Source organism: Piliocolobus tephrosceles, chromosome 4 (assembly GCF_002776525.5).
Source record: "Piliocolobus tephrosceles isolate RC106 chromosome 4, ASM277652v3, whole genome shotgun sequence".
NCBI classification, from domain to species: Eukaryota; Metazoa; Chordata; class Mammalia; order Primates; family Cercopithecidae; genus Piliocolobus; species Piliocolobus tephrosceles.
Window position 1 is genome coordinate 49,763,835 of NC_045437.1, and position 15,995 is coordinate 49,779,829.

The 15,995-nt window shown below is 44.3% G+C and overlaps 1 protein-coding gene across 9 annotated transcripts in view; it reads left to right on the forward strand.

The window, feature by feature from the left end:
• The window catches only part of CCDC125 (coiled-coil domain containing 125), a 51,332-nt gene that overhangs the window by 27,845 nt on the left and 7,492 nt on the right, over positions 1-15,995 (forward strand). For all 9 annotated transcript variants that reach the window (XM_023207908.1, XM_023207912.1, XM_023207913.1 and 6 more), the window contains 4 exons: positions 623-705; positions 5,015-5,130; positions 9,968-10,075; positions 12,579-12,753. In XM_023207908.1, the coding sequence (XP_023063676.1) occupies positions 623-705; positions 5,015-5,130; positions 9,968-10,075; positions 12,579-12,753 (482 nt within the window). The remainder of the gene's footprint in view (positions 1-622; positions 706-5,014; positions 5,131-9,967; positions 10,076-12,578; positions 12,754-15,995) is intronic.

Below are 15,995 nucleotides of genomic sequence, written 5' to 3' on the forward strand. Positions count from 1 at the left end.
GGAGGCTGAGGCAAGAGAATCACTTGAACCTGGGAGATGGAGGTTGCAGTGAGCCGAAATCACACAACTGCACTCCTGCCTAGGTAAAATAACGAGATTCCATCTCAAAAAGAAAAAAAAGAGGATGTTTACACATCCTCAACACACTTGGCTGGGTGTTATGGCTCACAACTGTAATCCCAGCCCTTTGGGAGGTTGAGGCAGGCTGATCACTTGAGGTCAGGAGTTCAAGACCAGCCTGGCCAACATGGTGAAACCCCCTCTCTACTAAAAATACAGAAGTTAGCTGAGTGTGGTGGTAGACACCTGTAATCCCATCTACTTGGGAGGCTGAGGCAGGAGAATCACTTGAACCCAAGAGGTGGAGGTTGCAGTGAGCTGAGATTGCGCCACTGCACTCCAGCCTGGATGACAAGAGTGAGACTCCATCTCAAAAAAAAAAAAAAATCTTACCACATTCCTTTAAATTGTTTTTATTTTTGTGATACATATAAATTCCAGACTATTTTGAAGTAGGAAAAACTATATTTAGATTTTTGTGTTCCAGTTATGGCAATAAAAATATTCTCACTCAGCAAGGAAGTTTTAATGTTTTAGTTATTTGAAGGCTACTTTTTTCCAGGCTAAACTGTGAAAATGCAATCCTCAAAGAGAATTTGAAAGTGAAAACAGAAGAAATTAAAATGCTAAAGTCTGACAATGCAGGTAATGATGATTTTTGTATTAAGAGCACATGTATCAATAAAGATAACATGCTAGTATTTTGAAATAATATACATTAAGCATAATAGAGGGAATAAATGTATCATTTAGGTTTTTTAAATTTAAGAAAATTTATCAAGGTGAAATTCACATAACATAAAACTATTTAAAAGTGAACAATTCCTGGCTGAGTGCAATAGCTCACATTTGTAATCCTGGCACTTTGGGAGGCCAAAGTGGGCAGATCATCTGAGGTCAGGAGTTCAAGGCCAGCCTGGCCAACATGATGAAACTCTATTTCTACCCAAAATACAAAAATTAGCCAGGCATGGTGGTGCACACCTGTGGTCCCAACTACTCATTAGGCTGAGGCAGGCGAATCGCTTTTACTCTGGAGGCGGAGGTTGCAGTGACCCAAGATTGTGCCTCCACACTCCAGCCTGAACAACAGAGTGAGACTCCATCTAAAAAAAGAAAAAAAAAAAAAAAAGTGAACAATTCTTGCCAGGCACAGTGACTCATGCCTGTAATCCCAGAACTTTGTGAGGCCAAGGCAGGAGGATAACTTGAGCTTAGGAGTTTGAGACCAGCCTGGACAACATAGCAAAACGTTGTTTCTTTCTTTTTTTTTTTTTGAGACAGAGTCTTACTCTGTCACCCAGTCTGGAGTGCAGTGGCGCAATCACAGCTCACTACAACCTCTGCCTTCTGGGTTCACGCCATTCTCCTGCCTCAGCCTCCCGAGTAGCTGGGACTACAGGCGCCCACCACCATGCCCGGCTAATTTTTTATATTTTTAGCAGAGATAGGGTTTCACCATGTTAGACGGGATGGTCTCGATCTCCTGACCTCATGATCCGCCCGCCTTGGCCTCCCAAAGTGCTGGGATTACAGGCGTAAGCCACCGCGCCCGGCCTGCAAAACCTTGTTTCTATTAAAAACAAACAAACAGGCCGGGCGCTGTGGCTCACGCCTGTAATCCCAGTACTTTGGGAGGCCGAGGTGGGTGGATCATGAGGTCAGGAGCTCAAGACCATCCTGGCTAACACAGTGAAACCCTGTCTCCGCTAAAAATACAAAAAATTAGCCGGGCATGGTGGTGGGCACCTGTAGTCCCAGCAACTCGGGAGGCTGAGGCAGGAGAATGGCGTGAACCCAGGAGGCAGAGCTTGCAGTGAGCTGTGACTGTGCCACTGCACTCCAGCCTGGGCAACACAGCGAGGCTCCGTCTCAGAACAACAACAACAACAACAACAAACGAACAAACAACAACAGAAAAACCAAAATTAGCCAGATGTGGTGGCACTGGCCTGTAGTCCCAGCTACTTGGGAGGCTGAAGTGGGAGGATTGCTAGAGCCCAGGAGGTTGAGGCTGCAGTGAGCCGTGATTGTGCCACTGCGCTGCAGCTTGGGTGACAGAGGGAAACTCTGCCTTGAGAAAATAAGTCAGCAATTCAGTGGCATTCACAAAGTTGCCTAACCACCACCTCTGTCTAGTTCCAGACAGTTCCAGCACTCCAAAGTAAAATCTCATACCCATTAAGCAATTTCTCCCCATTTTCTCCTTTTTATTTAGTTTTCACTTAAAGCAAAATGGTAGAGCACCTGATATTTGAAGAACCTAAGTGGAAATGATATATATATGTGTGTGTGTATAATTTGTATGTTATATATCTCTTATATAATGGTCTACCTTATGATGAAAGTTGATGCAAGGATACTAAGATATTTGATGTTAACTTTTTGTTTTTTTTTTTTGAGACGGAATCTCACTCTGTCGCCAGGCTGGAGTGCAGTGGCGCAATCTTGGCTCACTGCAAACTCCACCTCCTGGGTTCAAGCAGTTCTTCTGCCTCAGCCTCCTGAATAGCTGGGATTACAGGTGCATGCCACCACACCCAGCTAAGTTTTGTGTTTTTTAGTAGAGATGGGGGTTTCACCATTTTGGCCAGGATGGTCTCAATCTCCTGACCTCATGATCCGCCCACCTCGGCCTCCCAAGTGTTGAGATTACAGGCGTGAGTGCCACTGCACCTGGTCTTTTTTTTATTTTGAGACGGAATCTCACTCTGTTGCCCAGGCTGGAGTGCAGTGGTGCCATCCCAACTTACTGCAACCTCCACCTCCCAGTTCAAGCAATCCTTCTGCCTCAGCCTCCCGAGTAGCTGGGACTACAGGTGCCCACCACCACGCCTGGCTAATTTTTGTATATTTAGTAGAGGCAGGGTTTCACTATGTTGGCCAGGCTGGTCTCAAACTCCTGACCTCAAATGATCCACCCACGTTGGCCTCCCAAAGTGCTGGGATTACAGGCGTGAGTCACTGTGTCTGACCTGATGTTAACTTTTTACATATTTTATTTATTTATTTATTTATTTTCACACAGAATCTTGCTCTGTTGCCCGGTTTGGAGTGCAGTGACCCAATCTCAGTTCACTGCAACCTCCACTTTTTGGGCTCAAGAGATCCTCCCACCTCAGCCTCCCAAGTTGCTGGTACTACAAGCATGTTCCACCATGTCCAGCTAATTAAAAAGTATATTATTATTATTATTATTATTATTATTTTGAGACAGAATCTTGCTCTGTCACCCAGATTGGAGTGCAGTGGCACAATCTCAGCTCACTATGACCTCCGCCTCCCAGGTTCGAGTGATTCTCCTGCCTCCACTTCCTGAGTAGCTGGGATTGCAGATACCCAACACCATGCCCAGATTTTATATATATATATATTTTTAGATGGAGTCTCACTCTGTCACCCAGGCTGGAGTGCAGTGGTGCGATCTCACCTCACTGCAACCTCCTCCTGGGTTTAAGTGATTCTTCCACCTTGGCCTCCCGCATAGCTGGGATTATAGGCACCTGCCATCATGCCCAGCTAATATTTTTGTCTTTTTGTAGAGACGGGGTTTCACCATGTTGACCAGGCTGGTCTTGAACTCCTGACCTCAGGTGATCCGCCTACCTCAGCCTCCCAAAGTGCAACATTTAAAAAAAAATTTTGTAGAGATGGGGGTGCCTCACTTTGTGAGGGCTCAACTCCTGGGCTCAAGCAATCCTCCCACCTTTGCCTCCGAAAGTGCTGGGATCACAGGTGTGAGCTCCTGCACCCAGCCCTAAAAATTTAGAGAAGAGACTAGTTCTTTCTTCTTAGCAGAAATTAAAGAGGTGGCTTGAAGAGCACAAAACACAAGCCAGGCACTGTTGCTCATGCCTGTAATGCCAGTGCTATGGGAAGCCAAGGGAGAGGCTTGCTTGAGGCCAGGAGTCTGAGACCAACTTGGGCAACATAACGAGACTCCTCATCTACAAAAAATAAACAAAAATTAGCCAGGCATAGTAGCATGCACCTGGCTTTTTGTTGAGAGGGAGTCTTGCTCTGTTACCCAGGCTGGAGTGCATTGGTGCAATCTCGCCTTACTGCAACTTCCTGGCTGCTTGCGAGGTGAAGGTGAGAGGATCCCTGGAGCCCAGGAGTTTAAAGTTGCAGTGAGCTATGATTGGACCACTGCACTCCAGCCTGGGTAACAGAGCAAGACCCTGTCTCTTAAACAAAGAAAAGAAAGGAAAAAAAGAAGAAAAGGACAAAAGAAAGCTCTAAATGAGGCCCTGGGGCTGAGAGCGGCACTTTATGCTGTGTCTTAGCTGAGTCGTATAAATGCCTCCAGCTGAAATCTGCACACACAGCTGGTGCTTCTCAGCAGCAGGGATTCCAGCTGATAAGGATGTCTCCTGTGTTAGATAAGTTCAGGACAGAAGCTGCTCACAATCACAAGTCCTCCCCTTCTGTCCTAACACTCCACCCTGCAGTGATAGGGAAAAGACTCTGTTTTCTGCTCTCCAGTAGACAGCAGGACCCCTCTTGTTCTAAACGTTTGGTTTGAGATCTTCTTGTGAAAACTCCTAATACAAAAACCTGATAGAGCTTGGTTAGCTGGTATGTCTGACATGAATACAGTATATGAGATCTCACCATCCAGTTTTCTCACTAACCATAAAGTCTTTGAATAATTTGCTTTTACATATTCCTTTTTGGAAAATCCTACAAAGTTTCCAAGAGGAAATAGGCATCCGACTTCAGTTGCAAAGTTAAGATGCTTTTCCATAAAAAATGACACCATCTCATCTAGTATTACATATATATGATCTTACATGATACTCACTATTCTATCAGATAGGTTTTCTGAATGGAGCCAGATCTTGTGGGTAGTGTATTGCTTGTACGAAATGAGTATGTGATGTTGGGGTAACTAGATTGGATGAGGCTGGAGTTAGGCTTCATAACGAATATTTTCTCATATGGCCCTTCCTAGTTTTGAATCAACAGTATTTGGAGGCCCTTGCCATGCTTGATATCAAACAGCAGAAGATGGCTCAGGAAAACATGTGCTGCGATAAAAGTGACTTTGCAGAGGCTTCAGGTCTTGAGGTAGGTAAGCATGTGGAAAAGCTGAACAGAAGGGACATTTTCTACTTTCCTTTTCTTTGCCCCATTGCCCTTGTGTACACGTTCTAGGATAGCACATACTTAGCAATTTGAGAATGAGAGTGAGAGAGGCCCCTGGGTTTGCCCAGGTCGGCTCTTCCAGTCTTGCTGGTTCCATGCCCTTCATACAGGACATTCTTGGACGTGAGGGAATGTGCTGGCCACTTCTGCCCCGTTTATTTCTTTTCTTTACGGTTCTAGCAGAAGCTGTGTTGGGAATGTCTCACACCTGGGTCGGGGCTTACCATTTGAGTGCTTTCGTACACATTGTTGTATCTGATCTTCATCGGAGTCTTGTGAGGGCTGCAAAGCAAGTATTATCCCCATTTTAGAGAAGAGGAAACTAAGGCTCAAATTAGTTCAGTTACTTTCCTGAGGTGGCAAGGTCAATCTGTGGTAAAGCCAGGTTCAGAATAAAAATCTGCTGGTGCAATGCCAATGGCTGGCAATGTGGGAGTTTGGCTAATGAGGTCAGAAGGGGCCTGGGACTCAACAAAAATAATGGAGCAGTAGAGTGAGAGGGGGCAGCTATGCACTTATTGTAGAACTTAGGAAAAATTGGTAATAATAATAGCAAATACCTGCAAAGTCCTGAACAAGTTTAGATGATGTTCTAAGTGCTTTACATACGTTGATGTATTTAGTCCACACAACTACCCCATAAAGTGGGTACTGTTATAATCCCCACTTCACAAATGAGGTAACAGAGGCATTGAGGGGTTAAGTAATTTGCCTGGGGTCACACAGCTAGTGTGTCGTGGAGCTGGGATTTGCAGCCTGTAGACTGAGCTTAGAGTCTGTGCTTTTGAGCACCATGTTCTGCTGCCATGGGTGGAAAACTAGTGTAATAGCAAACAGGAAAAATACAAGAAACAGCTTAAAGAAAGTTTAGGGACAGGGTGTTTTATGATACTCTTGAGTAGACTGTGGGCCAGCCTTACCTCCAGCCAGGCAGGAACGAGGGCCCTGACCCAGCTGATGAGGGAGCACTGAGGTAAGAAGTAGCACTGGGAGTCAGGGGTCCTGGCCGAAACCTGTCATGATTTATATTGGCCCTTCCCAGGTCTTGGTTGCTTTTGGCAACTTAGGCATGGGCAGTTATCAGGAGTAGGAAAATGAAAAGGGAAAAGACCTTTCTGCCACAGATCCACCATTTGTACATTCAGCTCAACCGAAAGCTCACCCCGTGCTTCCCGGTTATCGCTGATGTGAGAAAGAATGTTCCGAAATGGCCTTTACACTAAGGGAGGCAGTGGAATTTTACTCTCTGAAAAGCCTCTAAAATAGGATCATATTTTATGTCAGCTTATCCATGTGAAATGTATAGCAACAGGAAGATGCTTAGATAACAATTTTATAGTAAATTTCCCACAAAACTTTAATTTTTTTTTTTGGTTTGGTTTTGTTTTTGAGACAGGGCCTCACTCTGTAACTCAGGCTGGAGTACAGTGGCACAATCATGGCTCTCTGCAGCTTAGACCTCCTGGGCTCAAGTGATCCTCTGACCTCAGCCTCCCGAGTAGCTGGGACTATGGGTGCACACCGCTATCACACCCAGCTAATTTTTTTTTCTTTTTTTTTTGTAGAGACAACGTCTCACATTGCCCGGACTGGTCTCGAACTCCTGAGCTTAAGCTATCTGCCTGCCTCTGCCTCCCAAAGTGCTGGGATTACAGATGTGAGCCACCACACCTAGCCCATATGAAACTTTAAAATATATGGGCCGGGTGTGGTGGTTCACGCCTGTAATCCCAGCACTTTGGGAGGCAGAGGCAGGCGGATCTCCTGAGGTCAGGAGTTTGAGACCAGCCTGACCACCATGGAGAAACCCCGTCTTCACTAAAACTACAAAATTAGCCAGGCGTGCTGGCGCATGCCTTTAATTCCAGCTACTTGGGAGGCTGAAGCAGGAGAATTGCTTGAACCTGGGAGACTGAGGTTGCGGTGAGCTGTGATCACACCATTGCACTCCAGCCTGGGCAACAAGAGCAAAACTTCATCTCAAAAAAATACATAAATAAGTAAATAAATATGGTACAGGCTGGCTGCAGTGGCTCACACCTATAATCCCAACACTTTGGGAGGCTGAGGCAGGTGGATCATTTGAGGTCAGGAGTTCGAGACCAGCCTTACTACCATGGTGAAACCGCATCTCTACTAAAAAAAAAAAAAAGAAAGAAAAAAAAAATTAGCTGCGTATGTTGGCACATGCCTGTAATCTCAGCTTGAACTTGGGAGGCAGAAGTTGCAGGGAGCTGAGATTGCACCACTGCACTGCAGCCTAGGTGACAGAGCGAGATTCCATCTCAGAAATAAATAAATAAGAATAAAATAAAATATATGGTGCACTATGTTGTATAGATGCCCCTGTGAAATTGGTACGTACTGAAATATGTTGGGAAAGTATTTGTGGTTAGCTTTGTGTTTGAGACAGAGTCTTGCTCTGTTGCCCAGGCTAGAGTACAATGGTGCAATCTCAGCTCACTGCAACCTCCACCTCCTGGGTTCAAGTGATTCTCCTGCCTCAGCCTCCCAAGTAGCTGGGATTACAGGCACCTACCACCATGCCCAGCTAATTTTTATATTTTTTAGTAGAGGTGGGGTTTCACCATGTTGGTCAGTCTGGTCTCAAACTCCTGAACTCAGGTGATACACCCGCCTCAGCCTCCCAAAGTGCAGGGATTACAGGCATGAGCCACCACGCCTGGCCCACTTGTGGTTAGCTTTTTTTTTTTTTTTGAGATGGAGTCTCGCTCTGTCACCCAGGCTGGAGTGCAGTGGCCGGATCTCAGCTCACTGCAAGCTCCGCCTCCCGGGTTTATGCCATTCTCCTGCCTCAGCCTCCCGAGTAGCTGGGACCACAGGCGCCCGCCACCTCACCCGGCTAGTTTTTTGTATTTTTTAGTAGAGATGGGGTTTCACCAGGTTAGCCAGGATGGTCTTGATCTCCTGACCTTGTGATCCGCCCGTCTCGGCCTCCCAAAGTGCTGGGATTACAGGCTTGAGCCACCGCGCCTGGCCCGTGGTTAGCTTTTAAAGTGGAGTTTTAAAAAGTAAAATTATTACACTACTTTTCTTCCAACTACAGTGGTCAACCAAGTGTCAACCAAAAATAATCAAAGGGATCAAAATCTAGTTTATTATTTATTTATTTTTGTGACAGAGTTTCGCTCTTGTTGCCCGGGCTGGAGAGCAATGCATGGTTTCAGCTCACTGCAACCTCTGCTTCCTGGGTTCAAGCGATTCTCCTGCCTCAGTCTCCTGAGTAGCTGGGATTACAGGCATGAGCCACCATGCCTGGCTAATTTTTGTATTTTCAGTAGAGATGGGGTTTCACCATGTTGGTCAGGCTGGTGTTGAACTCCTGACCTCAGGTCATCCACCTGCCTTGGCTTGCCAAAGTGCTGGGATTACAGGCATGAGCCACCGCGCCTGGCCAGAATCTAGTTTAAAGAGTTTATTCAAGCACAAAAGTTGAGGATGGATCACCCAGGGAGGCACAGATTCCAAAGAAGTCAGTGTTTTAGGCTGGGTGCAGTGGCTCATGCCTGTAATCCCAGCACTTTGCGAGGCCAGGGTAGGCAGATCACGAGGTCGAGAGATCGAGACCATCCTGGCTAACAAGGTGAAACCCCATCTCTACTAAAAAAATTAGCCAGGCTTGGTGGCGGGCACCTATAGTCCCAGCTACTTGGGAGGCTGAGCCAGGACAATGGTGTGAACCCGGGAGGTGGAGGTTGCAGTGAGCCGAGATTGCACCACTGCACTCCAGCCTCGGTGACAGAGCGAGACTCTGTCTCAAAAAAAAAAAAAAAAAAAAAAAAGTCGGTGTTCTAAAGTGTAGAAGTTTGGGCTGGCTTATATGGACAATGTTTAGGGAAGTTTAACAGAATTCCAACATCTTTTGATGGTATGGTTTAGTGCATAGTTACAGAGATCTTATTAGTTGAGGTGATTGTTTTCTTTTGGGGAAGGTATATTTAACATTCCACACTGAAAATGTAACAGCCCTGGGGTGCTTTTGGAAGTCGTCTAGTCTGAGTTAGGTATAGGAAAATAAGACAGCTAATCTATAACAGAGGTCAGTGATGGAAGCAGAAAGGTCTGGTCTCTGGTCTCTCCTCCTCATTTACAGAACAAGAGCAACAAGGAAGAGGGTTACTCTCTAATCTAGAAGCAGAATTTCCAACATGCTGCCTGACTCAGTCTCCAGGGCTTAACTTCATCCTTGGCATAAGTTTGGATGGTGCTGAAGTTCTATTCTTTTACACAGGAATCAATCATATTTTAAAAAATTTTTTTAGGAGTGGAGGGATGACTGTTTTTCTCATTGATATATTAAAATTCCCTTGTCATTTCTGAGTAAATGACTCTCCTTAGAGGAAATTGGCAGTAGTGAATGCCGGGCATCAGGGCCACACTGTCACAGGAAAGGTGGGCTGTGGATGTTAGTGTTAACCATATCGTTAGGCTAAACTCCTGCCAAGGACTCAGACCTATAGGAGAGTGGTGCCAGGATTAAAGGTTTTAAGAGTGAGATGAAGAAAGTAAAATTCCCTTTTGTGTTCCAAGTCATGACATTCTTTTCGTTGTTTGTAGTTAATTTCCATTTGTATTCTAAGATTCCAGTCTCAGCTTTCTTCTTTTTTTCTTTCCAGTTTTTTTGGATCAGATGCCTGAGTAGTAGTGTGCACGGGTATGTGCATAAATGCCCCTGTGTTTGTGTGCAGCTAAAACAGTGCAACACTTAGTAACAGGAGCAATGTTTTTCAATTTAAAGCTTGCAGTCCTCGGAGCCTGCCTTTGTCATGGGCCCGGAGGGAACCCCTGTTCTTGTGCCAGAATGGCAGCATCCACTCGGAAACTGCTTCTTCAGCTCAAACAAGAGGTATTGCATTATCTCAACAGCAAAAGCTTTAGTTTTGTTTCTCTGTTAATAGCAGAATAAATGGACGTGTTTGCAATAATTAACTTCATTTTAGTAGTTATTGACTATGGAGCTTACGCTTAGTTTTTATGTGATAGCATCAACTTATTAACTGGATTTTGTTTACCTGGTTCCAAAATACAAATATTAATAGTGCTTGGGACAGGGTGCAGGGGCTCATGCCTGTAATCCCAGCACTTTGGGAGGCTAAGGCAGGCAGATAACCTGAAGTCAGGAGTTTAAGACCAGCCTGGCCAACATGGTGAAACCACGTCTCTACTAAAAACACAAAAAATTAGCCAGGCGTGTTGGCAGGCACCTGTAATTCCAGCTACTTGGGAGGCTGAGGCAGGAGAATTTCTTGAACTGGGGAGGCAAAGGTTGCAGTGAGCCGAGATTGCACCACTGCACTCCAGCCTAGGCAACAAGAGCGAAACTCCTTCTCCAAAAAAAAAAAAAAAAAGTACTTGGCATGATATTTGAAGCTTAAAGTCGTTTGCCTAAGTGTATCATTAATATTACTAAAATGTATATTGTTCTCATCTGTACATGGCCCTAAAATTACTATATAATAGAAGGAAAATGTACATTTATGCTTAAAATCACTAGGATCAGCAACACTGATTAATGGAGAGATAAGCATGGCGTATATTTGGACAGCAGCAGCAAGGCACAGTGAAAGGAACATTTGTACCAGCCACACCTAAGTTTGCATCTTTGTTCTACCATTTAGTAGTTGTGTGGCTTTGGACAGGGCAGGTCTCAGTTTTCCTACTATGTTAAGTGGAGGGTAATAACTACCTTGGATGGTTGCTGTGAGGAAATAGACATAACATGTTTAGCACAGAACCAGGAACATGCCAGACATTAATTCAAATGATAGCTGCCATTATATTTGGTCTTTACTTACAAATACAGTAGTACATGGACCATAATTCTAAAATGTTTTACCTTTATTGAAGGTATGGAATTTAAAGTCCTTAGGTGTGGCAAACCACCATGGCACGCGTTTACCTAGGTAACAAACCTGCATCCTGCTCCTGTATCCTAGAACTTAAAATAGAATAAAATAGGACACAATTAAATTTTTAAAATTAAAGTGTTTTTTTTTTGTTTTGTTTTTTTTGGTTTTTTTGGTTTTTTTTGAGACGGAGTCTCGCTCTGTCACCCAGGCTGGAATGTAGTAGTGCAATCTCAGCTCACTGCAACCTCCGCCTCCTGGGTTCAAGTGATTCTCTGCCTCAGGCTCCTGAGTAGCTGGGATTACAGGCGCCTGCCACCACTCCTGGCTAATTTTTGTATTTTTAGTAGAGATGGGCTTTCACTATGTTGGCCAGGCTGGTCTTGAACTCCTGACCTCATGATGCGCCCGCCTCGGCCTCCCAAAGTGTAATCTACCTCCCAAAGATTACAGGTATGAGGCACCACGCCCGCCCAAAATAAAGTCTTTAAAGTATACAGGAAAGCCAACAGTTGGACAGTAGCCATTCATTAAGAAAAGCATGAGGGGACAATGGGTTATGCCTGTAATCCCAGCACTTTGGGAGGCTGAGGTGGGAGAATCACTTGAGCCTAAGACGTCACAGTTATAGTGAACCATGTTCACACCACTGCACTCTAGCCTGGGTGACAGAGTGAGAGAGCCTGTCTCAAAAACAAAAACAAAAAAGGCTGGGTGCGGTGGCTCATGCCTGTAAACCCAGCACTTTGGGAGGCCGAGGCAGGCGGATTGCCTGAGCTCAGGAGTTTGAGACCAGCCTGGGCAACACAGTGAAACCCCATCTCTACTAAAATACAAAAAATTAGCCAGGCATGGCAACATGTGCCTGTAGTCCCAGCTCCTCAGGAGGCTGAGGCAGGAGAATTGCTTGAACCCAGGAGGCGGAGGTTGCAGTGAGCTGAGATCGCGACACTGTACTCCAGACTGGGTGACAGAGTGAGTCTCCGTTAAAAAAAAAAAAGGAAGAAGAAGAAGAAGAAGAGGAAGAGGAAGAAAAAGGAAGAAGAAAAGAAAAAGGAAAACATGAGATTACATTGATCAAAGTCAAGGTCATGTATGAGAAGTATTTGAAAGGTGGTATTCATCATTATTTTCAGTGGTGTGGTCTGGAATGGCCAAAGCTGAGTTGAAATGCAGCCTTTGGCATCCTCCTATCTTTCATACTGGGCCCTTTCTCCCAGGACTTGAGCAGGACACACACACGGGGCCTGCATGGGGTAGTGAGGTCCAGGGGTTAGATTACCAGGCAGTTGACAGGCATCAGAAGGGAAACTGCTGATCCTCTGGATCAGAGTAAACTGCTACTGCAGAAGTAGCAAGTATTAATTAGTGTAAGCAGATAAACTAGATCAAACACAGGCAATAGACCAGTGCTAGGCAGGGAGATAGCGTGTGTTAATTTGATTCAGCAAGAATTGTTCTGGTTTTGCTTCTAACACCTCCCAAACTTTCTTTCGAAACCAGTTGGAACTTTTGCAGAAGAGTAAAGAAGAAGCTTACGTGATGGCAGATGCTTTCAGAATTGCATTTGAGCAACAATTAATGAGGAAAAATGACCAGGCACTACAATTGACACAAATGGCTAACGTGTGTAAAAAAGCAACAAAATGGATGAATTGGAAGCACCTTAAAGAGGATGGTAACTATGAATTATAATGGCAATAAGTAGATGTAATTTTAGTTGTTTTGTTTATAATACAAGTTGATAAAGCACACTTAATCCAGTGTGGGCAAATATAATTGAAACTTCACATATGGTTGTGGTTTACTTAAATATTTAGCAACTATGAAAAAAAAGGAGTCATTGGATATTACATGTGCAGATGAACTATTGGAATCCACAAACCATAACATAACAGGAATATCCCTTTTCTAGTACTCTTCTGTTTCGTTTAAATAAGACCATGTTTAGTGGAAAAACTTTATAATAAAAGTGCTCGGTGATTAAAGGCAGACTGCCAAGAAGGAAGTAATGTGGAAAATGTCATTGAAACATGACATTAAATGGATCTATCTAATTAAACTTTATTGAAATGTATGCTTCTGAGAATGAAATTGAGGAATACAGGAAAAACCTTAGGTTGGACGAATTAATAAAATATTCTTAGAAAAAATGGAGCAGAAATTTAGGTTTAGGTTTTGGTTCATGAGCCCATCAAAAGTTTATGGCCAGGCCGGGTGCGGTAGCTCACGTCTGTAATCCCAGCACTTTGAGAGGCCGAGGAGGGTGGATCACCTGAGGTCAGGAGTTCAAGAACAGCCTGGCCAACATGGCAAAACTCCATCTCTACTAACAACACAAAAATTAGCCAGGCGTGGTAGCACACGCCTATAATCCCAGCTGCTCAGGAGGCTGAGGCAGGAGAATCACTTGAACCCAGGAAGCAGAGGTTGCAGTGAGCTGAGATCATGCCACTGCACTGGCACGATGAGATTCCGTCTCAAAAAAAAAAGTTAATGATCAATTGAGTATTATTATATCCGTTTATTTAAAAATACATTAAAATAGCATGAGAGAAATGAAGTAGATCTTCCAGTATAAACAAAGTAGCTGTTATTTTTTAGAAATCTTAGTTTCTCTTAGTTGATACCAATTTTTATTTATCAGTATTCTGTAGAATTCATATTGCTTCAATTTAAAATGTCAAATTATAATTTGAAACCATTTATCAGTTGAGAAAGAGTCAAGTGAAGTTTATAAGAATTTTAAATGTTTTGTAGAAAAATTCTAGGATGACTGTATTTCTAAATATTTTCTTATCTGTCAGATCTATAATTCTATTTCTAATATCTCTTATATTCAGGTGAATTTAGAAAGACTAATACATATATTGTAATATTTAAAATGATCTTAAGGGAACACCACCATAGAAAATATTTAAAATGAAACCTGGCCGGGCGCGGTGGCTTACACCAGAACTTTGGGAGGCTGAAGTGGGTGGATCATTTGAGGTCAGGAGTTTGAGACCAGCCCGGCCAACATGGTGAAACCCTGCCTCTACTAAAAATACAAAAATTAGCTGGGTGTGGTGGCAGGTGCCTGTAGTCCCAGCTACTTGGGAGGCTGAGGCAATCGCTTGAACCTGGCAAGTGGAGGTTGTGGTGAGCCAAGATTGTACTACTGCACTCCAGCCTGGGGGAAAGAGCAAAACTGTCTCAAAAAAATAAAAATAAAAAAAGAAACCTGGCCTTGCGTGGTGGCTCACACCTGTAATCCCAGCAGTTTGGCAGGCTGAGACGGGCAGATTACCTGAGGTCAGGAGTTCGAGACCAGCCTGGCCAACATGGAGAAACCCCATCTCTACTAAAAATACAAAAATTAGGCCGGGCGCGGTAGCTTACACCTGTAATCCCAGCACTTGGGAGGCCAAGGCGGGTGGATCACGAGGCCAGGAGATAGAGACCATCCTGACTAATACGGTGAAACTCTGTCTCTACTAAAAGTACAAAAAATTAGCCGGGCATGGTGGCAGGCACCTTTAGCCCCAGCTACATGGGAGGCTGAGGCAGGAGAATGGTGTGAACCCGGGAGACAGAGTTTGCTGTGAGCCAAGATCATGCCACTTCACTCCAGCCTGGGCGACAGAGTGAGACTCTGTCTCAAAATAAATAAATAAATAAATAATACAAAAATTAGCTGGGCATGATGGCACTCACCTGTAATCCCAGCTACTCAGGAAGCTGAGGCAGGAGAATCACCTGAACCTGGGAGACGGAGGTTGCAGTGAGCCAAGATCGTGCCACTGTACTCCAGCCTGGGTGACAGAGCGAGAGACTGTATCTCAAAAAATAATCATCATCATCATCATAAAATGAAATCTTTATAGTAGATAGCCATTTTGTTTGAAATATTTCTTTTCAAACAGTATATATTACTAATCGTGTAGGAGTCAGCTGTTACGAATTTTAGTTTCGTTAACTAAGCTTTCCTGTTTTTCTTTGCTGAAAAGGGTAAGAAGTGACGCAGAGGGTGATAGAAATAGAAGCAGTAAATCAGAACCACAGAGTAGGGAAAAGCAGATCATAGAAGCTACATGTTTGGAGTGTTCATTAGATGGAAACCAGGGCAAAACAGGAAAATATAATGTTTTATAACACTCATTCTGAGAAAGTCATTCATATTATCCTGAAATTCATTTCTAAAAATGTTTTCTGACATGAAACTTTTGAGAAAATATAATGGCTAAATTGCCAACAATGTTTTAGCTTTTTTCTTTTTTTTTTTTAGACAGAATCTTGCCCTGTTGCCCAGGCTGGAGTGCAGTGGTGTGATCATGACTCACTGCAGCCTCTACCTCATGGGCTCAAGCAATCCTCCCACCCCAGCCTCCCTAGCAGCTGGGACTATAGGCATGTGCCACCATGCCAGGCTAAATGTTGTATTTGTTTGTAGAGATGAGGTCTCACTATGTTACCCAGGCTGGTCTCAAACTCCTGGGTTCAAGCGGTCCTCCCTCCTCGGCCACCCAAAATGCTGGGATTATAGATGTGATCCATTGCACCTGGCCAACAGTGTCTTATAATAAATACAAAATAATGTATTTAGATAATATGGTCCTTTTCTATAATAATCTCTTGATAAAAGCTGATGGTGGGCCGGGCGCGGTGGCTCAAGCCTGTAATCCCAGCACTTTGGGAGGCCGAGACGGGCGGATCACGAGGTCAGGAGATCGAGACCATCCTGGCTAACACAGTGAAACCCTGTCTCTACTAAAATACAAAAAAAAAATTAGCCGGGCGTGTTGGCGGGCGCCTGTAGTCCCAGCTACTCGGGAGGCTGAGGCAGGAGAATGGCGTGAACCCGGGAGGCAGAGCTTGCAGTGAGCTGAGATCAGGCCACTGCACTCCAGCCTGGGCGACAGAGCGAGACTCCGTCTCAAA